This window comes from Peromyscus eremicus, chromosome 8b (assembly GCF_949786415.1).
Source record: "Peromyscus eremicus chromosome 8b, PerEre_H2_v1, whole genome shotgun sequence".
Lineage (NCBI taxonomy): Eukaryota > Metazoa > Chordata > Mammalia > Rodentia > Cricetidae > Peromyscus > Peromyscus eremicus.
In genome coordinates, this window is record NC_081424.1 from 35,605,496 (window position 1) to 35,630,120 (window position 24,625).

Consider the following 24,625-nt stretch of genomic DNA (forward strand, 5'->3'; position numbering starts at 1 on the left):
ACAAATGTAGGTGTTCAAGATAATACAAGGTAGAAGAAACCTTTTACTTCTGAGTGGCCTTTGGTTCAGCTATTGCCTGTGTGTGTTTGTGTGTGTGTGTGTGTGTGTGTGTGTGTGTGTGTGCATGTGTGTATTGCTACATAGGCCAGGCTACCTTGGAAGTCATGATTCTCCTTGCTTTGGCCTCCTGGGTATTGGGGTGGCATAGGCGTGCACCACTTACGCTCAACAGATAACACTCATATTTTAGCGAACTTTTCATCTTTTCCTTCATCCTTTGACTTTCCTTTATCTGTTTTAAAAATGAACTCACCCCTTTCTAGTCCTTAAGTTGTAAGAATCTCCAACACCAAAGCACAGTGAAGGACCAGATCGCACAAAGCAGGACGCCTAAGGCACCAACATGAAGTACAAAGCCCAGAATGTACCAGGCTCCTGCCTGTAAGGGAATCTTCACTTTGTCAGTTGCAAGGGTAGCAGTGGGTGGCACGCTCCCTCAGGTCTGGCTGACCTCAAAGATTAGACTGTCCCTCCTACCTGTTCCCAGGCTGAGGCTCCTGTGACGTCTGGGGGAAAGTGGCTCATGAGAGGTGCCCCATTGTTCCTGGTACTGATGTTTCTACAGCAGCGGTTCCCAACCTTCCTAACGCTGCAACCCTTTAACAGAGCTCCTCATGCTGTGGTGACCCCTAACCATAAAACTATTCCATTGCTACTGCCTAACCGTGATTTTTGCCACCGTTAGGAATCATGATGTAAATATCTGTGTCTTCCGATGGTCTAAAGGGTTTCCCGACCTGCAGGTTGAGGACCATTGTTCTAGAACCTCCCCTGACTCAGTTCTTCCGGAAATCCATTCCTGGTCATGCATTTCTGCCTCTCCTTTGGAGTCCACATGGTCTGTAATGATTGGTGGAGCAATCACTTAGTGTCTACCAAGGACCAGAAGGTACACAAAGTGCAATGGAGAAATGCAGACCACATAACGTGCTCAGCCCCTGCTCTGCGGGTGTCCAGGAGAGGGCAGGCCAGCAGCCACAGCCAGGTAACCAGAGTCATTTTAGACACTCAGACAGAGGCACTTGGAAGCAAGTCCTTCTCATTGGACAGGAGGCCTGAAGCAGAGAGAAATATGTGTCCCAAGATAAATAACACAGGTAGCGAGTGGCCAAACTAGGTTTCTCCAAGGTCTGCTTTATTCTCAAGTCTACTGTCTCCTCGCTACTTGCTTTCCTTCCCGGGTTGGGAAGGCAGGACACACACACCAAAAAGGGACCTGAAGGCAGTCACTAGAAGAGGCTGAAGAGAGATAGAAGTATTGGAAACACTGTCATGAGAACAAGAGCAGGTAGGAGTCTAAACGATTTGTCACTGAGCTGGCAGGCTGTAATGTTCACCAATGGCACAGCCTAGGGGCGAAGAAGGTGGACACCATCAGAAAATAATGCACTGGGCCACTGCACCCGCTAAGGGAGGCGCCACAACCACAGAACACCATCCATTCTCCAGGTCCAGCTACTCCATCTCTCCAGCTCCGGGGAGCATAAGACGATGACGGAAACTGTTGAAATTCTCACAGGGCAGGTAAATACAAGAGAGTAGCGGTTGATCCGGTGTAGTCTTGGCAGATCCATTACGCTCTGCAGTAATTAATCACCCCGTTCCCATCCAGCACTCTCTTAACGGGGGTGAAAAGGAGTGGATTTTCTCCTAATGTCCTGTGTTGGTTCCGCTGACATAACTCGTTAGGAGGATTTGCTGAGGAAAAGTGAATATCCTTGGCAACGGTTTCCAACACTTGTTTGGATTTTCTGTTTTCTAGGAGATGTACGACTAAGGGGTCAGACCGGGGTTCCTGCTGAACGCCGCGGCTCCTACCCATTCATTGACTTCCGTCTACTCAACAGTGAGTAACCAAGTGTACCTGGAAAGGAACAAATGTTTTCTTTTGGGGGGAGAAAAACCACCTCATTTCCCCCATGAACTTCAAAACCTTGCAAGGTCTGCCTTCCTTCCTCTCCCTCTGTCCCCTCAACTGGAACTTAAGCCTTTGTCTCTCAAGTTCCTCACGTGGGAAGGGACTCTGAGCTCTGCCCCAAGGCTCTCACATCAGCGTTGAAAACAAGCCGGTCAGTGGCTTTTAATGCCAGCACGAGGGAGGCAGAGACAGGAGGATCTCTAGTCATTGGAGGCCAGCCTGGCGAGAGAGACAGAGACAGAGACAGAGACAGAGAGACAGAGAGACAGACAAGAGAGAAGGAAAAAGAAAGTTAAAGAAAAAGAAAACACAAGGTGCTCTTTGTATCTTCTAACAATTCTCCACCTGCAGCCAGGGTAGGGCTAGGAGAAGTGCTGTTTAGTTTTCTAAATTTCACAGGTAAATCCTAGGACACTCGCCTCCCCCCCCCCCCATCACTAACTCTTTCTTCTTATCCTCCTGTTCTCCTGTAAACCCTATTTTTACATTCTTAATGACAGGTCATTAAAGGGAAGTCCTTCCCATCCACACTGCTGCTTCCTTCCTGCTTTGTGATGCACTCAGTAGGGCATCCTCTCCTTCCACTGTTACTTAATCTTACATTCCTTAGGAAATTCAAACCAGTGGCAGGCCGTTTCTCCAGATTTTATATCTTCTGTCATGGTGATCCTTCACCTCGGACTTCTGGTGGATGGAAGGAGCTGCCAATAATAGATTGCACAATTCGCCCCAAGGATTTTGTTGTTTGGGCCTCACATCCCTGCCCATCTATAAATTTCAAAGTGCTGGATGGTATCCACAGGGTATTACTTTCCTCTGACATAAACAAGCTCCGCACAGGCGGTAATCTGATTTGCCTCAACCCCTGGAAATGACTAGGAAAATTTAGACTTTGCTATTTCTGATCCTAAGATTGGTGAAAGGCCAGTAGAAGATGGACATGTTTGTGTTTCTCCTACCATTGTTCAGGGCCTGTTTTTCAGCTCTTCCAAGGGTGTAGAGACAGAATTACTTCTTTAATACTAGAAGCAAATGCCCACCCCCACCCCACCCCTGCCAACACTTTGTAAAACTCAACACTGTGCCACCTCTAGACAATGCAATATCAAATACAATGTGTGGGAGCTAGACCAATGCAGTATTGAGCGCAGCCTGTGGAAACTAGACCAATGCAGCATTGAATGCAGCCTGTGGGAGCTAGACCAATGCAGCATTGAATGTATCCTGTGGGAGCTCAGGTGGTACCTCTGACCTCTCCTTATGATGCCATACAAGCTGTTCTCATTCCCCACGTAATTCTACACTGCTGGCAGTCTCCTGGCTGTATAAATGTCTGGGTCACCAGGAGGGAGGTTCCACAAAGCAGGACATTATTCATCTATACCGGAACTCTCCCACTGAGTCCTGGGGAGAAAATTACCAAAAAGCCTCTTTCCAACCGTAGATAGATGCTATTTCATGGTTTCTAATATAATCGAGGAAACTGGGAATTAGGTCTTTATAAAGCCAAGGTTCTAAATGGTTCTTAATTCAACCCCATTGCTCACAAGCATCACTAAGTGTGACGGTCTTTGTAGTGGAGTACGGAGTAGTTAATTGTCTCTAACAAAGGTCTCTGCATGTGAAAAATAGATTTTTAAAAATCATTTGTTTTCCTTTTTAATCTGAGAAATATGTGTATATGTGTGTATGTATGTATGTATGTATGTGTGTATGTATGTATGTATGTATGTGTGTGTGTATGTATATACACTGCAGATAGCCATCATTTCTATATACTGGTCATATTTGAAGGATCATCTGTAAGTGGCTGCCCCCCCTCTGGCCCTCTGTAGGAGATCCTCAAGGGGCTTTCTGAAGCCTGGGCCCTGTCTGGTATCCCCAGACCCTGTCTGATTTCCACCTCCATTTCCCTGCACCTGTTACTCAAAAACTATCCACTCATCCAGTAAAAACATTGGCCACCCACCCTGCAATTCCCTTTCCGTTCTCCTTAGGACTGTGTTCTAGATAATTCTCTCACTACTTTCCCTTTTTATCCAATATACTAAAACAATCCTAATCTTCCTTCACTGTATTAGGTTTTTTAAGTGGCCTCGGTTTCCTAGATGTATAAGATATGTCCCTAACTAAACTACAAAGGTCCTGAACTCAACAGTTCTTTATAGTTACCAGCTACTCCGTGACTACAGAGTTAACTTACCAATGACATTAAGTACTCCTCTTACAAAAAGCTGCATTAAATAGCTGTAGATGTAAGCCATCACTGCCTTTATCTGAACAGCACAGAGTGCCTGAAGAACTGCGAGGTTTGTATTTAGTCGGGATGCAACCCACCCCTCTCTGTAATGGCTGCACGGCGGTGGGAGTCGGAGCATGAACCATCACCATTGCGGTGATCCCTCTGCAGCTTCCTAACTCGGCAACCACAGCACCTTATCACCAGGTGGGGATAGGTACGTGGGCATCTCTGCAAAGTCCAGTCGCATAAAGTATATTACGTGTATCACATCTCCACTCCTTTATAAAGTCTACCATCTATTTAACTGTCTTTCAACTCTTCATACCCTCCTTGAGGTTTGCCTGTATAATTAAAGATGTGTTTTCTGCCTAAAGAGAGGCATTTTAGAACTTTTTGGAAGTTTCTCCTAAAACTTTGATTGTACCCACCGATTGCGATTCTGCGTAACAACTGCCAAACTAGTTTGACATATTCAAACGTGTGTGTACACGTTTGTTCGTGTGCAAGCATATGTGTGTATGTATGTGGGTGGGGGCGTGTGCGTGTGCGTGTGTGTGTGTGTGTGTGTGTGTGTGTGTGTGTGTGTGTGTGTGTAGACTGGAGGTCAATGCTGGGTATCATTCTCAATTGCTCCCCACTCTGATTTTTTAGGTGGCTTCTCTCATTTATATCCCCCGCCCCCGCCCCTCATGCACTGATTAGGCTGACTGGTCAACAAGCCCTGCATTGGGAATCCTCTTGTCTCTGCCTCCTCAGTGTTGGGGTTACAAGCAGGCACTCCCATCCCTGGCTTTTTTTAGGGGTGTTGGAGATCATACTCAGGTCCTAGCACTTGGGAGGTGAAGACAGGCAGATCTCTATGAGGTCAATGCCAGCCAGGTCTCCCTGAGGAGTTCCGGGCCTGTGAGGACTGCACAGTGAGGACTTATTTTAAAAAGTACCAAACAAATCAGGTTCTCACGCGTGTGTGACAAGCACTTTACTCACTGAGCTGTTTCCTCAGTCCCTTGCGTTACGTATTTTTGTTTTGTTTTGTTTTTTTGATTTTTTTTTTTTTTTCGAGACAGGGTTTCTCTGTGTAGCTTTGCGCCTTTTCCTGGAACTCACTTGGTAGCCCAGGCTGGCCTGGAACTCACAGAGATCCGCCTGGCTCTGCCTCCCGAGTGCTGGGATTAAAGGTGTGCGCCACCACCGCCCAGCGTATTACGTATTTTGTGTCCATTTCTTTCGAGACAGACACAGACAGACCCACAGCCATTTTACTCAAATGATCATAGTTTTGCTTTCTCTCTTATATCAGACAGAATCTGATATAAGGCTTGAAAATAAATCATTTATAAATTTAAATTTTAAAACAAATTCAACGTAGAAAAAAACAAATCACTAAAACTCCTATTCCTAGTCTGTATTTCCATAGCCTTTCTACTAAAATGCTTAGGTGCCCACACAACCGCCATACCCTACCCACAATGCTCCTGGCTGCTTCTCCTTTACCACCTACTTCAGTGCCTGCCTTGGAACTCTAGCCTATGCATAAGGGGGAAAAATACATACTGAATAGGAAGGTCCATTGCACCTCCACGTTGTCCAACCTGTCAGAGCAGACAGGGGACATCAGAATTAATACTTACAATAAGTTGTCTTCTGTCCGAATGGTATTTGTGGATATGGCAGCCGGAGGCTGTAAATGACAACCAATGCACCAAATCTGTCCCCTGCCTCCTTTGGGAAATAGAGTCTTACTGGAATTCTGCCATGGCCATTTTCTGATAGGCCCTCTAGGGCCGCCATGGTGCTAAATGTGTAGGGCAGCTACAGTGACGTCCACATGATCCACAAAGCCAAACTTACCTGCTGAGGGCCCTTAATAGGAAGAAGTTATCACCCCCTGTTGTAGATACCTTTAAGCAGATTGAGAAGAGTTTTGTGACTCCATGAACACATACAGTCCAGGCCACTGTCCTTTGTTATCGTCCTCTTCTTCCCACCTTGTAGAACCATCCTTTAAAAATAAAGTTAACACGGACTAAAGTTACACACAACAGAAGTGGAAAGAGAAAACAAACTTCCTTATTGATCTAGGTATAAAACTCTAATTTGAAACAATTATTCTTAATTACACACACATTCTTCTGAAAAAAAAAAATCCCCTTCCATGTACGTGAAGGAAGGTACTGGAAGAGCAATACCTGCTCTTAACCACTGAGCCAACTTACCAGCCCCAATGCATCTGTTCTTAACTGCAGTCACTATGTTGTACCACAGTCATATCACCTACATAACAAAATGGTTAAACACCTCATTTGTCTCTCATGGTCCTAATTTTCTTTCTTTTTTCTTGGTCAAGACATCCTTAGTCATTACAGGAGCTTTCCCTTTAGTCTGTTCTGGTCTGAAGAATAAATTACAGACCAGTCAATTGTAAATGTCTGCCCACAAAAGAGTACTCAACACAATGCCACTCAAACATGACATCATATAAGATTAAGTTCAAGGGCTGAAGAGATGGCTCAGTGGATCAGAGCACTCTTCCAGAGAAGTGGGTTTGATTCCCAAGACTCACCTGATGATGCATCACCCACCATCTCTGACTCTAGTTCCAGGGGATCTCACCCTCTTCTTGCCTTTGCAGGCAAAAGGCATGCAACTGGTGCACATGCATGCAGGCAAAACACCCATACATATCAAATTAAATCAGTTTTAAAAAAAGGAAGTTAAGAAGTACAATATAGTGACTGCAGTTAAGAACAGATGTATTGGGGCTGGTAAGTAGGCTCAGTAGTTAAAAGCACGTACTGCTCTTGCAGAGGACCCAGCACCTATCAGGAAGTTCACATTTACTTATAACTCCAACTTCAGGGGATCTGACACCATCTTCTGGCTTCCACAGGCACCTGCACTTGTATGCACACACGCACACACACACATGCACACATATATACACATCCTTAAAAATAAAAATCTTTTTTAAAAAAAATTGTTACATACTTGAAAATTGCTAAGAGGATAAATTTAAAGTGTTCACAGCACAGAAAAGTCAGTATGTAATGCAGATGTGAACTGACCACGTTTAGCCATTCCACAATCTATATTTAATTCAAAACATCATCTTGTACCACATGATACACTTTGTGATACATTTGTATCACAATAAACATTTGCCAGTCATCATCATCATAATGATTCATAATCATAATAGAGTATAATATTCCAGGAATAAAGATCTCAAACTCTTCTTCATAAGAGATCATCCAGATCAGTTGAAATACATGAGACAAAAGTATTTGTCAGGAGGCAATTTTGTTTCCTGTTTCCTTTTCCACAAGTAGACGAGAAACATCTGTATGAGTTTCTAGAAGTTTCTCTGGGAAAGTAGCAGGAAATGGAGTCTCTAGCACCATTGTGTGGGACTCGGGGAACATGGATCTTTAAAAAGAGTTATCTTTATACCTAAACATGGAGGGAAGAACAGGGAGAGAAAAGGGGGAGGCAATTATTTTTTATGCCAGGGAAGAGCTAAAACAGAGAACTAACTGTACGAGGGCTGGAGACGAGGAAATGTAACAGCTCTATTATCCAGTGCCGACTTCCTGTGGATGGATTTCATTTCCTAGCTCTGTTAAAGGGAAAACAAGACAAGTGTTGAGAAAATTCTGTGTTCAAAGACACCAACAGAGAGGGGACAGTAGCCCAGGAATCACAATCCTCAGAGAGGAGGCGGCTCCTGGCTCCCTTAGCAGCCCTTCCTCAGCTCTGTCTCCTGATTTAATATAATCAGTAGCCTGAGTAGATAATGACTAGGTTGCGATGTTCCCATAGCAACCATCTCAGAACAACACAATGTGATTTCCACACTCCCTCAGCAGAGGAAGTGACATGCAAAGAAAACATTCCCAGGGACTGGAGAACATTCGGGAACCCAAGGCTCCTACTTCAGAGTACACATTTCAACCAGGGGACAGCCTGGTGGGTGCCCCGAACCACCCCGGCTCAGCAGCAGTAGGTTAATGGGTTGTCTGGCTTTTCCCGCCTTGTTAATTTGCTAATCTTCATCTTAAATTTTCTTCCTTTGGATTTGCTTCTCCAGGCTGGGCCCTTTGGGCTGCACAGTCTTGAGGTCATTTTAGTAGAGTTACAAAAGTAGATGCTTATTCTTTCCAAAGGAGAATCAAAATGTATCTATGTTCTATATATTAACTATTTTATTTAAAAATTACCCAAAGACTTAACTGCTTAAAAACAAAACAAAACAAAACAAAAACAAAAACAAAAAACAAAAAAAAACCACTTGCTGGCTAATGCCCTGTAGCCATTCTTTCTTTGACCTATAAAATACATTCAATGAAGGACTTTCGGCAAAGGCCACCAACCATGTTAGAAAGCATCCGATATTACCTGATATCTCCTTCCCCCCACCACCACCATTGTAAATAAGACAGGCAGTTTGCCGGCAAAGCTCATTGTGTAAGATAGAATTCCCAGCAGGTATTGACAGACTTGAAGTAATCTTGTCAAATACCCTTTAATGTCACCTATGAGGGCCACACATGACATGTAAAGACCCTGAACTAGAATGTCACTCTAGAAGCAGTCTTGCAGACAGGATGTACTCTCACCCCCCCATCCCAGCTCACTGCTCCCCCAGCAGAGAAGGGAGGCCTCAGCTGGGACTCCTTGAGACTTACTTCTCACTCTTGGGAGTGCCAGGTTAACACCCCACAATTTCAAAGTTCAATATTGACCTTCCTCCAGAAGAAAGGCAGGGCTCTGTTTGTGGTTGTGGTACTTCCTGGCTCAGCTGGCTGGTGCTCCGGGATAGGCACTCAGGGCTTCTGGCCACACACTCCCCAGCTCTTCAGCTGCGGAAGTGCCAGACCAGGAGAATGGTTAGCCACCAAAATGCCACTTCATGGTGGAAGCCAGAGCAGACGGGACCCTGAATGTTTCATTTCTTCCCCATCACTCTTCTATCAGTGGACATCAATGGGACAGCTCCTACAGTTGACAGCATGTCAGGGTGCAAAGATGAATGAGACAACTACTGCCCTTGGGAAATTCACAGAAACCTATGCAAATAAATGTTGACATTTATGATACCCATAATAATATATGGACATGTAATAATAAGCATATATAATATAAGATACATACCGATTCTATATGATTCAGACGTGTTACAGACTGAAGAACTCTGTCTTGGGACATCAAGATTGGGACTGAGTCAGTGAGCAGGGACTGAAGTGACAGAGAAGTAAAGAGAGACTGCATGCTGAGGCCAGTTTTTAATTGTCCTTCTAGAATATGCTTCAAGACATAACACCAGGGAAGAGTTGCCACAGCTGAACTTGACTAGATAAAAGTGTTACTGAAAGTCAAGTTATTCAAGTAAGATCAGAGCAGAGAAGTCGGGGGCAGGGCGTGGGGAATCATTCCAGACACCTAGCTGTTATGGAAAAACCATCTTCAAAATCAAATGTTTTTCACCTTCTTAAGCTAGGACTGAAAGTGCCCATCACCTCTTGTTAGCCTGGCTGACATCATTAAACCGGTTCACTTTTTTTTATCTGAGTGAAAGAAAATAGAAAATTGGATCTGGGAGCCCAGTATTTCCTCACAGTTATCGTTCATTCATTTGACACACCAAACACCCACTGTATGCTGAAAATGATGAGACCGTGCTATCCTGGGCCACATCAACAGCCATTAGCCTGAGATAACTTTGATATGATTGGTGACTTCTGTATGATTGGTGGCTTCTGTCTCAGGCAGCAAGGACTGGGTGGGGTAATCAACAACAAAAATATATCCTTATAATTCTTCTCAAAACGACAACAGTTAGTGTCTCTGTCTGGAGATCTGAAGGCTAGAGATGAATCGGAGCTATTACTTTATGCTAAAAGAACTAACCATCTCGTCGCCAAGGCAAGTGTACATTACATCAAGGGCCGTGCAAATAAATAGGTAACCTAATAACCTTTTTCTAAAATAGTTGGCATAAAAATAGAGTGTCCTAAGCAAGAAGAGGGCAATAATGTAGTCTTATGCTGAACCCTGAAACATATGGTCAAGTGTGCATTGCTTTTAAAACGACTGTAAATAAGATTGATCTGCCATACAGAGACTGAGATCACTGAGAAGAAAGGCTAAAAATGAACAATGAAAACATCTTGACTGGAGAGAAAGTAAACCTCTCGGAACATCAAGATAAGGGAGTCTAAACTTGATTCATTAAGCAAAGAGGGTCACTAGAGAATCTCAAGAAAAAGAGCTGTGCATGATCACAAGAGCCTCTGAAAAATGATTGACACCCGTTTGTAGGAGAAACGGTGACTGAAGAGAAACGTAATCAGGTTACAGACGATGGTGCAGATGAAATAAAAGTATGAATGGTAGATGGTGCATGGAAGCAGAAGTATAACTTGAGGATAGTGAGCAGTGGGAGAGCCAGGGGGTGGTTCCAGCCATCTTGAGAAACTGTCGATGAGTCTGGTAATGATAGAGCAGTAAGAAACACTGGGGAGAGATGGTGACCTTGAGCAGGACCAGTAGAGTTAGAAAGAAAGTCAAATGGATATGTCTGGAAGAGTTGGAAATAATGGACCACGATGAAGCTGAGAAGCCTCCCTAAGAACTTCCACTAGGAGCTGGAGAGGGGGCTCAGTAGGTAGGAGCTCTTGTTCTATAAGCATGAGGTACTGAGTTTGAATGCCCAGTACCCACATAAAGAGCCAGGTATGGCTATGTACTCTGGCACTGTGGGGTGAAGGGGTGGTGAATCCTGAGAGCTTGCTGGCCAACCAGCATAGCTCCCTCAAAAAAACCTAGCAAGTTTCCAATTTCCTAAGAGACACTGTCCCAAGGCAGAGAATGGTAGAGGACACTCAAAGTTATTCTCCAGCCTCCCCATGTGCAACCATGAGGGGCATGCACCCACATGCTTGTGAGCATACATCCCACACACCACACCTACACACGTAGCATTTCCTCTGCTTGGAAATCTTGATTCTCCATGAGCCATCTGGAAACAGCACATATCACAAAATCAGTGATTAGTTCATTCAGTGGCTACTATAAGTTCGTGATTTAGGAAAGCACTATAAAACCATTGATGATATACCCACAAAGTCAGATTCACCAGCAGTCAAGCGTCCCCTAGCTAGAAGCTATCTAGACACTCCAATTTATAGACTTCAACCCCTGCCATGTCATGGACTCAACACAGAAGTGGCCGCTTACATCACACCCACCTCACCTGCTCATAGCACAGAGAGATGGCAGTTCTCATCACACCATATCTTGAGCAAAATGCTAAGCCACTTGGAGTATTTCTGGTATCGTGGCCTCTTTGGATTTCTGGAAACAGTGGGGTATAAAGGGAAGGAGGAACAAATTAGGTTTATTTTGACTGAAGTCACCTTATGAGTCATTGAGCTAGAGTGGCTTATTTGTTCAATGAAATTAGATTCAACCTCCTACCCACAAGAGGCGGAGCTTATCTCTTGTGACTTCATTAATAAACAAAATGAGGGATTATTTCCTCCCATTGCTTACCCACTCTTAAAGTTGTGGAAGATCTAAGAGATTTACTATGGCAGGTGGGTTCATGGCTTTACTTGTTCCTCTCACAGGGATGCACTTCTTCCATGGTCTCCCTTAGTTTATTCAACTGGAACTTTCAAAAACAGCTTTAAAAAAAGAGTTGATTTTTGAAAAAAAAAAATGCATATGGCCCTTATTCTCCTATATAAATGGGCATGAACTTTTTAAACAATAGTTTGTGTTGCCAAACGAAGACGTTGGGGTTAGACAATCAACAAGATCGTGTTTTCTTCCTAACTAGCAAATCAAATTGCTTTGGGGCTCCAGGATGGTTTATTACTTTTAACTAACCTTGGGAGGAAGGAATGTAATTATGAAGCAAAGTCCCAAGAGAAAGGCAGCCTGGCCACTGCACCTAACAACTACCACCACATCAGCTTAAGATGACGGGTACTTAATGTCTGCCACGGGATGCTGGATTCTTGATATGTATCATGCTTAGGCAAGGAACTCTGGGTAATAGGTGCCTGGAACGCTTACAAATACAGCGTCTGTGGGCCCTAGAAATTGAAAAACCCTTCGCAACCCAACCGTGCCGTCCCACCCAGAGCTCTAAGTTCATAGTGTTTCCTCTCTGCTCTCCTCCCCCTGCACACACTGCAAAGGAAAGTCACAGAGAAACCAGCCAGGAGTTTTTCAAATCAGATCTAGCTTTAAATCTACTTATTTTGTGAGCTTGGAAAAGATGCTCAAACTGCCTAATGTAACCACATGTATGGACAGAGATTTTACATATATACATGTATATGCATATGCATATACATGTATATATTATATTAATGCCACTCTTACTGTCCTGAAGAAAGACACAAGGGAGATAAATGTGCCCAGCAGCTTGTCTTGCTTCTGATAGGTTCACCATAAATGCAGTTGAACTTCATTGGCAGATTCCACCTTTCTCCAGCCACTTCTCCTAGGAAGCCTCTATTTCCCCTCGGAGTCCTGGCTATGGCATCATGAGCTTCGAGAACCCTACTTCAATCCTCCAAAGGCCCTAATCGGTCGTTCGCTCAGTGCTCACATTCTGTCTCTAAGAAGACATTGTCGCACTAACAATAAACTCATGGGACCTGAGTGGCAGGTAGAGAAAGTGTAGCATATTTTGTCCTAAGGTAGTCCAAGCCTGGCTCTGGACCTTTCATTAGTTTTGGGGAGCCACTGATATGCCCCAATCACAGCATACACATAGTATAGCCATAATGATGATAATAATAACCATAGCGAGCATGTTTGACATCCGCTGGTACTGCATATGGCCTCATGTGTTTTGTGAAGGTTGGCTCATGTAATCCCCACAAAACCCTTACGAAGGAGTCACTGCCATTTAACACGAGGAAATTAAGACCCACAAAGAACAAGTAACTCACCGCTGTTCTCCAGTTTATAAGTCAGAATTCAAACCTCTAAGACAGAGCTCCAGAGTGTGAGCGCTTAGCCATGGTGGAATAGAAACTTATTTATGGAGTTTAATTCTCAGAGACAATGTGTATATACAGACTATTTCTCTTACATGGCATCCACACAAAAATTACTCCTTTTGAACGGTTTCAGATATTACAATTATTTTATAATACATTTAGGTTGTATTTTGGGTATTAAACGACTTCAATGCCTTTGAACCAATGCTTCTAGAACTTGCTGTAAAAACATGTAATTAAGCATTGAAAGTGTTACAATTCGTAGCATTTCCGTAGTGTTTCTCAATGTCCTGCTGCTCTGTCAGGAGGTACCACATGTTCATCTCCTCACCTGACCTTGTGTTCTTTAGTAAGGAGGAGGAGGGTGTGGTGGTGGTGACTGAGGACCCTTGTAAGCTGGTCCCCAAAGAAGAAGGAAATGGAGTCACTGCTGTGACAAATGAGAGTCAGATCTGTGTCTCCCGCCAGTGGTTTTCATTTTTCTCTGAGGGAGTTGGTTGTTTCCTGTCAGGGGAGCTGACAGAGGCAGGTTCACAAATGTTTACAGTCTACTAAACAGAAGCTGATTGGAAAAGGACACATTTGAAAAGATCTCACATATGTTTATAAAAATATGCCAACATTTGCACATGGCTCATTTCTCAATGATTTTTACTTTCTTCTTTCTGTTTTCCCTGCCAGAAATACATATTCTTCTCTTAACCTCAGAGTCATCTCTCCAGCCCACGTATTCTTCTCATAATCAGAGAAAAATGAGATTGCATTTTTCAGTTACTTATTTTATATTTGTTTATAATGAGGAGGTTTATCATAAAATACTGTGATAGAATCCTACACAAAGTCTGAAATTTAAGAAATAGAGATTAAGGGGAAATAAGTATGACAAAAGCCTGGATTAACAGTGAAATTCATAAGACAATTTGATTAAAGTTTCCTAAATTCTAAACTTTGAGTTTGAACAAATCCATAACCCCTTATTCCAGACACGTGAACAAGGATGCTTCTAATTTAGGGGGAAAGTAAAATGAATCTTCTTATTTCACTTCATAGGCTTCCAAATAATTCTCTAGGAAAATCTGACTTGGGTGGGACCTGGATTTCCAGCAGAGTCAGCAAGCTGAACTACTAAATTATTCTCATCAATTTACTCACATCTAAAACAGTAGCCATTTTCATTTCATGGTATTCATACAAATAGAATCATGGGAATTTTCTGTCTTGAAGGACAGGGTAAACTTTGAAAATTAGCACATATACTAAAACTTTTAAAAATATTCTTATTTTTCCCTTTTATTGAAAATAGCTTTTCTCACACAGTGTATCCTGACTTTGATTTCTCCTCCCTCCTCTCTTCCTAGTCGCTTCCCACCTCCTCTCCCATCTGAACCAACCCCCTTTCTGTCTGTCCCTCAGTACAAAACAGGCTCCTAAGGGATAATGATAAAATGAAGAGAAACGAAATAAAAGATAAAACAAGAACTAACACATCAGAACAGGACGAGACGAACAGAAGGAAAGAGGTGCAAGAAACAGACGCAGACACAGAGACCCACTTGTTTGCAGTGCGCTCAGGAATCTCAGAAGCACTAAAGCAGAAGCCATGATATATATACAAAGGAACTGTAGAGTATAAAGAGAATATATACATATATTAAAAATGAGATTAAAAAAATTTAAAGAAAGGAAAGGCCCTGACACTTATTATGAGTCAAGGAACTTCCAAAGACGCCTTTGAGTTCATTTTCTGTTGGCCATCTACTGCTGAGCATGCCGCCTACCCTTAAGAATGGCTGTCTCCCCAGTGAGACTCCCTTGGAGAAAACTAAATTTCCATTTGCAAGTGGATACCAACTGGAGACAGCTTCTGGGTTAGGGATGGGGCTATGTGTCCATTTCCCTTGCAGTTCTAGAACCCCCTCTGGTATAGCTCTGTGCATCCCGCCTCGGTCTGTGTGAGTTCATGTGTGCATCAATCCTGTTGATTGAAAGGGCCTTGTTTCTGTGGTGTCCTCCATCCCCTCTGGTTCTTACACTCTTTCAGCCTCCTCTTCTGCAGGGTTCTGTGAGCCCTGAGGGGAGGGATTTGATGGAGACATCCCCATTTAGGGCTGAATGTTGCAAGGTCTCATTCTCTGCAAAATGCTTGGCTGTGGATCTCTGTATTCGTTCCCATCTGCTGTTGGCTGCACGGGGCACTGATCTATGAGTATAGGAAAATACCATTTGGAGTCATTTTATTGCTAATTTTTTTTTTTTAGCGCATAGTAGTATTTGGTTTTACCCTAGGTCTCAGGGTTATGTCATCTTAGGTTCTTGGTCACCTCAGCAGCTTTGGGTATGGGTTCCATTTCGAAGAATAGGAATGTCAAATCAGACATTGGTTGGTGACTCCCATAAGCTTTGTGCCGCCATTACCCTGGCATTTCTTGCAGGCAGCACACCATTGTAGATCAATGTAGATGATTGTAGATTTGTGGTTGGGTTGGTGTTTATGTTTCTCCTTTCATAGCAAGCAGAGCACCTTCCTGTACCAGATCACTTACACAGAGGGGTGAAGGTTCTAGGTAGGCACCAGCTCGACTTCTCCACGTTCAGTGAGTTGTGTGGGTGTTGTCTTCAGCAATGGGGCCTGGCTGTCAGTTTGTGGAAAGCAACCCAGTATTGTCAACAGCCTGGGTTGTTGGGGCCCCTTTGGGCAAGGATTCAATGAGATGTAACCTGATCCCAGTACTGAAAGCTTCATTAGGAGACAAGAGATATCTAGCTGGGGCTCTGTCGCCCCAATTATTTGGCAATTTCAATTAGATCACACACACACACACACACACACACACACACACACACACACGTACGTGTATTATGAAGCTTCTATTTTATTGAGTTTTCATACTACCTTTCAAATGGCTCTTAATTTTATCTGTCTCTCCCTTCCTGTTTCCCCTCTGATCCTCTAGTTCAAAACCCCCTGCAAGCATAACTGTCTATTCTATTTCCCTTTTCTAGGGGGAATCTCTCTGTCTCTCACCTAGTCCCTTTCTCTCTACCTAAACTCTGTGGCTCTGTGAGTTGTAGCTTGGTCATCACTGACTTAAGAGCTAATATCCACATAAAAGCAAATACATACCATTTCTGGGTCTGTGTTACCTCACTCAGGATGATTTTTTTTTTTTTAGTTCCATTCATTTACCTGCAAATTTCATGACTTTATATTCTTTAATGGCTGAGTAATATTCCACTGTGTAAATGTACCACATTTTTTTTTATCCATTCTTCTGTTGAGGGACATCTCGGTTGTTTCCAATTTCTGGTTATTATGAATAGCGCAGCATTGAACATGGCTGAGCAAGTGTTTCTGTGGTAGGATGTAGAGTCCTTTGGGTATATGCCTAAGAGGGATATAGCTGGAACTTGAGGTAGATATAGTCAAGAGAGAGAAAGAGAGAGGTTGCATTTTTAAATGTTCAATATCCTCTAGAAATATATTTTTATTAAACAAAGTAATATCAAGATGGAGAAATTGAAGTTACTATACTAGACCAGAAAATATTAATAGGAGCCACCTTGGCAAGCTGGCAAGTGTAAAGTAGGGTGACTGCCATAAGCTGTGTTTTATGAAATGTGTATTGAATTGTTTCTTTATCGTTCAAGACAGGCTTTTACTTTGTAGCCCAGGCTAGCCTTGTGCTCATGGCAATCTTCCTGCCTCAGCCTCTTGAGTGCTGGGACAATAGCTATAAAATATGTGAAACAGAAAGGTAGGATGGGTTTCCAAATTTGAACTTCTATATTAAAGCTAAAGGAATTATGGGCGCTATTCTGCAAAGGTGGCATGTCGCTTAAAGATGAAATTATTCCAAGGAGCATGAAATGAAGTTCCCATTCATTCAGACAGCTCCTTGCACTGGATAAAGCTTTTGAACAAAGGTACTCCACATCACTGTGCCTAGTTTCCCATTCAGAAAGCAACAGGCCAAAACCAGGTGAGTGGCTCCTTGTAAGGAAGTGAAAGAGTTAAGATCCAGCTGCTGGGCATCCTGTGTCTCCACTCAGCCACTAGGAGCCCCTCAGGGAAGCTTTATCCTAAAGACATACAATGTGTTTTACCGCTTTCAAAGAGAGAACGATAACACCAGGATTCCCTTGACCGGGGTGCTGGGACCGACTCTGGGGACCGCTGCCTGGGCTGGATCCTAGCAGCAGTGGCTGTGTGACCAAAACTACCCTGAACCCCTCCCTTCTGTGCTCCAGGTCCAGGGTTAGAAAGCGGACTCCCGGAGGGTATGCTCTTTTCTCACTGTGGGGCCAGCAGATACGCCTGACATGCTTCCTGCACCCCTACCCACACCCACACACACACACACACACACCCACACACACACACACACACACACTCGCACTCACACACACACACACACTCCCACATCTCCCCCAGCAACACAGACTGCAAGAGAAGTGATCATCACGTCAGGGTTACTTCCGGCCCCTGTGTGGCTCATCTGTGCCCTGTAGGTCATAGATTCTGTGAGGAACAGGGAGCAGATGTTTATAAACCCACCTCGAGCTTGCTCAATGGGGTAGTAAGTATGTATGAGAGCCTAATACAGCACCTGCCACCATACAATTTCTCAGTATGTATAGGCTTCCAGCATTACCGCTGTTACTGTGTGTCGAGATGCTTAGAAGCATACAGCACATACCATTAGCAAGTCCTTAACTTCTATGGCAGAAAGACATTTAGAAACCCTTCCCCATTTTCCTTTCTCTTGACATGTATTTATTTATCACCTTACAACTCCAGGCGCATCTCCTTCCAACACTTTCGTTATAAATAATACAGTAGAATGGCAGTTGCAAAAGCAGCATTGGGAAGGAGTCTGCAAGACAACATTTCAGCATGGTGAGTTATAGTAAAAAGGAACAGACTGAGAAAGAACCGTGGAATAAACCGGGAAGGAAGGCTATAATACAGAATAAAGCATCTTCAGCTGACAGAAGACCGGCCCCAGAAAAAGGACAGGTGTAGTGGTATTTGCTCTGCCCATGACCTTGGGCTATATAGCTCAAAGGAGGTGGTGCTTCTTGCTGTAGCACATGACCTCTTAAAAGAAAGGGAGAGGGGTCACTAGGGGTCTTCCTGCTTCCTGGCATGATCAGACTGCCAGGTAGGAGCACTGACTGATATTCCAGAGGACCCAGGTTCAATTCCCAGGCTGTCCAGTGTCCAATTGCACCAAGGTAAAAAAAAAAAAAAAGGAAACACATGACCCCTTTCTCCTCTCCTTTTAAGAGGTCATGTACTGCCGGGCTCCACCACACCTTTAATCCCAGCACTCGGGAGGCAGAGCCAGGTGGATCTCTGTGAGTTCGAAGCCAGCCTGGTCTACAGAGCGAGATTCAGGACAGGCACCAAAACTACAGAGAAACCCTGTCTCGAAAAAAACAAAAAATAAAATAAAATAAAAAGAGGTCATGTACTATAGCAAGCAGCACCACCTCCTTCGGGCCATATAGGCCAAGGTCATGGGTGGAGCAAATACCACTACAGATAGGTTCTCTAATGGAGCAAGTAGGAAGATGGGACCATGGATGTAGCAAAGGAAACTCTGTAGGTTTTGTATAAGAAGACAAGGAATTTCCCATTCAGTGACTTCTAGCCTCTGGCCGAAGAATTGAGTCAGGTAGCGTGCTGGACACAGAACAGCGTGAGAAGCCACCAAGTGCCGTGGTCATGAATTTGTGGCAGTATGTCCTAGTGTGACCCAGATAGAGCTGGCCACCAGCAGTGAGTTATCAGACTCATGCAAGGTACTCCAGACATAGTAATTCCATCAAGGACGTGGGGGGCTATCCCCGTTCTTGTCAGCAGAGGCTCTGCTGTGGCATTCCACGTTCTCCTCAGTGTGGGGCCAGCAGAGATAAGCCTGGCCCTCTTCCTGCCTCCCCCACACACATACTCCAACGTCTCTCACTGCCCTCCAGAACTACAAGAGAAGTAGTGTGTCAGGGTGACTCCTCTGTCCTTGCACTCACGAAGGCTCTCTGGGTCACAGAATCTGTGAGGAAGAGGCAGCAAGGAGTAGTCTCAGTGGTGTTCTGGCACCAGAGTGTTTGCACACCTACCACATTCCTTCTGCACACCTACCACGTCCCTTCTGCACCTGGAAACCTGGCGTGGGAAGACGGCGGGAGCTGGTGCTCCCTTCCTCCTCAGTAGAGGTTGGAAGATGTCAAGTATTGCTCTTCTCCTCACGGAGAAGGGGCTGGCAATTCTGATGGCTTTTCTCTTAAGAGGCACCAACACCTTAGGCAAGGAAAGTGTTATTCTGACCTTTACATGGGTAGCAAACCCAGAATGCCACTTTCCTGTCTAGTCTCCATTTCATGACATGTGGATGTGCATGTAGAGGCCAGAGACTGACACTGGAAATCTTCCCTCAGCCCTTCTTCACCTTGTTGTCTGAGCCAGGGTTTCTCACTGTATCTAGATCTTACTAATTCAGCTAGAAAGCAAACTCCGAGGATATTTCTGTTCATGCTTCCCCTCGGCTTCCTTTGCATGGATGCTTAGGATGAGACTCGGGTCCTCAGGCTTGACCAATAAGCATGTTAGGGATTGAGTTATCTCCTCAGTGAATTTTTGCTGGGTATCTACTGTGTGTCCAGGTACAGTTTTTAATGCTTAACTCTAGCAGCAGAAAGGCATAACGGAGCTGTTTGTTTTACATGACCTTTTAGAAAAATTTTCTCCATCATGTTAATCCCTCCTGATTACAGCAATCATTAAGAGCTGATGCCAGAAGCCAGGTGGTGGTGGTGGTGGTGGTGGTGGTGGTGGCGCATGCCTTTAATCCCAGCACTTGGGAGGCAGAGGCAAGTGGATCTCTGTGAGTTTGAGGCCAGCCTGGGCTACAGAGTGAGTTCCAGGACAGGCACCAAAACTACACAAAGAAACCCTGTCTCAGAAAGCCAAAAAAAAAAAAAAAAAAAAAAAAGAGCTGATGCCAGGTCTCCAGAATGTTGGCACTATTCTTTATATCATTGCCAAATTAACATACATACATTGGTTCAGTTGTTTGTTTATTATTTCTTTGTCTGTGTGAGTACATGTGTGGGTGGACGTGGACTCCAGAAGAGGGTGTTGGATCCCCCAGAACTGGAATTAAACCCCTTTTCAGGACAGAAGCGTTTTGACATGGGGTCGTAGGATCCAAACTCACGATTTCCCAGCAATTTCACTTAACTGCTGAAGCCATCTCTCTGGCCCTCTTAATATTCACGTAAAAAAATCATTTATGTAATAGAATAGATTAAGAAACCTGAGCAGGAAATATCTTTTTTTTTTTAATGAGGAAATTCTAGTCAGTTGAATGGTCTCTTAAATTGAGAATTGCCGAACATGGATAACTTGTTTTGAAAGAATTATAGCATAACTCAAAACTCCTATCCAAAAAAAAAAAAAAAGCTATTTGGGGCATAAATCAGTTTTTCTTGGGTGACTCATGATTTCTCCCAATATTTGAGTGGTTCTAAGTGAATTCCTTTAAACAGCCATTGTTAATTGGAACCCCAAAACAAACTTGAGCTTTCTTGTACTAAAATTTCCAGCCACTGAGCTGAGAAAGGCTAGCAGGGCCACCTGAGATTTTGGAGACTGATCTACAGCCGTGGGTTCTTCTTTTAGATCTTTGGGAATGACTAACTGAAGAACACTAGGTGGGGGGAATCTCATCTAACACTAATAGCTGGATCTGGAAGAAACACCCACGGCATGGGATTCATAATAAGATGTGTCACCACAGTCTTGTGACAATGATTCTTTTAGAATAGTTTTGAACGTTCTATTGAGCAGCTCTCAACACCTTAAATCACCTTTCAAGATCATTTGAAATGTCTTAAATAGAGACTATTAATAAATGAATACCTGTACCTCTTTAAATAATAGTTAAGAGGTTCCAGTAACCATCCATCAATAGTATTAATGGGATAGACAATGGGAAAGAATAAGTCGAAGGTGATTTAAGGACAATGTAAGTTATATAAGAGAAATGAAATCTTGGGATGAAAAGTTAAAAGGAAATTCTTCAACTCTACTGCTTACTTTGGAGATGAACTTTCCAACAGGACCGAGCAGTACATGCAAAGCATCAACACAGTAATACATTGTTGAAAAGCTGCACAAACCAAGGAACAGTAAATGTGTCTGGCTATAGAAAATGCAGGTCAAGTGGGAGCATTCCCGGGAGCATATCCTACAACGCTGAGCTGCAGCCATCTAATTGGTGTGGGATTCAATGCCATATCCCCATCTATGTCCTTCTCAATGAGGGACGTCAGTTTTGCTTTCATTTTTATTATGCTAATTAAGGATCCCTTCCGCCAACAAAAGGATTTTATTTCAGTCACTGTTCCATTACAGTATCCAGACCAATACTTTGCACATAGTAGAGACTTAACAGATATTTATTAAACCAAAACAAATTGTTTAAAATGCTTATTCAAAAGATTCATTGTTAGGAATGGCATATTCTATTCTTACTAAAATGGTGCATACATAGTGGCAGTAGTGATTGGAGAGTGCCCTGTTACAAGTTTTCCAAAGATAAGATCATACTGTATTTTTTCTGTCTTTCTTCGCTTCAACAAAATTTCTCAGGCTGGGTACTTCAAAAAGAAAGGAAGTCTGTCTCCATTTTAGAGGTTCGAGATCATGAGCAGCATTTGCTCAGATCTAGTGAGGGCCCCTTATCTGTGGTGAATAATACAAACCATCATAGCAGGAATGTGTGATGTGTGCAAGAGGGTTAGGTCCTGCAGTAGAACAAGAATAGAGGATGGGAGAGGCCAGTCTTGTTATCTTTAATAACCCTCTCTCAGCAACGCACCAGAGTCCCATGAAGACCACTTAAGGGCTTGAGATGTAGGTAGAGTGCGTACCTCGAACATATGAAGCCATGTGGAAGTGAAGGTGGAGATAAAAAGTTCAAAACCATCCTCGGATACACAGAAAGTTCGAGGCCAGTGTGGGCTACTAAAAAAAAAAAAAAAAAAAACAATTAGCCGGGCGGTGGTGGCGCACGCCTTTAATCCCAGCACTCGGGAGGCAGAGCCAGGCGGATCTCTGTGAGTTCGAGGCCAGCCTGGTCTCCAAAGCGAGTTCCAGGAAAGGCGCAAAGCTACACAGAGAAACCCTGTCTCGGAAAAAAAAAAAAAAAAAGTGCAACAGGAACACTCCCTATATGTATGTCTTTTTTTTCAAACTTTTAATGTTTATAGCACCATTCCCCAAAGGGTAAAAGGATAATATTTTTGTTACACAATGTTTTCCAATTTTGCTTTAATCAGTACCTATTTACCTTACTGTATATTAGAAAAGTCTGTTTATTGATGCTAAATTTACAAAGACACATAAATAATAAATACATACACAATAATAATTTATTAAATTATTAAATTAAATTCAACAAAGATGATAAATAAATAGTGTAGCTAGAGTTTTCCTGCCTGGCCCACAGTCAGGACAAATCTCTTTCACCTGCCAGTCCCCCAGTCACTCAGACCCGACCAAGTAAACACAGAGACTTATGTTGCTTTCAAACTGTATGGCCGTGGCAGGCTTCTTGCTAACTGTTCTTATAGCTTAAATTAATCCATTTCCTTTAATCTATACCTTGCCACATGGCTCGTGGCTTACCGGCATCTTCACAAGCTGTTTCTCATCGTGGTGGCTGGCAGTGTCTCTCTGACTCAGCCTTCCACTTCCCAGTTTTATTCTCCTCCTTGCCCCGCCTATACTTCCTGCCTAGCCAACGGCCAATCAGTGTTTTATTGATTAATTAGCAACACATTTGCCATACATCCCACAGCAAAATAGTGTTGTAAACAAATATAAGGAAAGCCATGACAGAGGCTAATGTGTGAATTAGATTGAAATTCCTGAGATTAATGAGTGTTTAGCTGCACATATGTAAGTGTACCATGGGCATGCCTAGTCCTCACACAGGCCAGAAGAGGGCACTGGGTCCCCTGGAACTGGAGTTATAGAGTTGTGAGCTGCCATGTCAGTGCTGAGAACCAGACCCCAGCCCTCTGCAAGAGCAGCATGTGCTCTTAACCACTGAACCATCTCTCTGGTTACGAAAGTCTTTATGGGGCTAGAGAGGTGACTCACTGGTTAAGAGCACTGGCTCCTTATCTCGAGGACCTCTTCTAGCCTCTGTGAGGCACCAGGCATGAATGTGGTGCACAGACATGCATGCAGACTGAAGAGCCTTGTACATAAAACTAAAGATAAATAAATCTTTTTGAGCCTGTGAGGCTCAGGACAAATGTGTGTTCTCTACGGGTCTTCAGATGGTTCAGACAGGAGTCTGCTACTGCAACCATTTGGCACCTAGGTTTTACCCAGTGCAATAGCTTTTCACTTTCTCAGACCCAATGCCTCCTTTTTATCATGCACATTTGATAATGTCTCCTTTACTATCATTTAAGGAAACTGGTAGCCTACTTACCTGAAGCAGAAGAAAATCAGCCTAAAAATTTAAATGTACTATAAAGCAAGAATACAAAGAAAGGGCTTAAGGTGTAAGCGTTTGAGCAGAGCCATGGAGAAGGAGGCATGCAAAGCTCCCACATGCAGCGTCCCTGGGAGAGTGGAAGCCCTTAAACAGATCAATGGGTGTTCCGTGATGGAAACCCAGTTCAAGATCATAGTGGTCTTGCCATGGTCATTTCTTAAACTGCAGAGCAAGGCCTGGAAAAGTCCTACCACACGCCCCCTGCTCTCCTACTCCATGACCCCCTGCTAAAATGACCCTGCCTTAATCTGCACAGGGGTTGCATTCCTGGAAAAAGACAGTGCTGTGCTGAAGAAAACAGAAACCTCCCCCTTACATATAAAACTGAGGCTCAGAGTCAGGCATCCTTCCACTAAATTCCATTCTGACCCTTTCCATCATTTTGACAACCAAAAATGCTCCCCAGCGCTCCTCAAATGCCTCCCAGGGAGTAATGCCTCCTACACTGAACTCATAAATCCCAAAAGCACTCGGGTTTATTTGTGTCTTATTCATTACTATCCAGTGTGTGATGAAGCCACTTTGCCATTTTTATTTATCATTGATAGCTTCTGAGTTTAAAGTATCTTTAAGCAGTTTCTAAAATTATTGCAATATTCTGTTTCATTATCATTATTATAGAAGTTTTATTGTTATGACATCATTAAGTTCCCCTTTTGACCTAAAGTTGGTAAAGAGAAAATATTCTTAAAGTAAATATTTTGAATGAATCCGAAATGTGTTATAACTAGACATCAGGAAGTGACAATCACATATATTTTAAGTGACCTGAGCTTCTTGGGGACACATATTTTGATGACACAGCTTTGAACAT

The 24,625-nt window shown here is 43.4% G+C and overlaps 1 protein-coding gene across 1 annotated transcript in view; it reads left to right on the top strand.

The window, feature by feature from the left end:
- Pde7b (phosphodiesterase 7B) overlaps positions 1 to 24,625 on the top strand; it is a 311,056-nt gene that overhangs the window by 233,789 nt on the left and 52,642 nt on the right. The window contains exon 3 of the mRNA XM_059272674.1: positions 1,823 to 1,906. Within this exon, the coding sequence (XP_059128657.1) occupies positions 1,823 to 1,906 (84 nt within the window). The remainder of the gene's footprint in view (positions 1 to 1,822; positions 1,907 to 24,625) is intronic.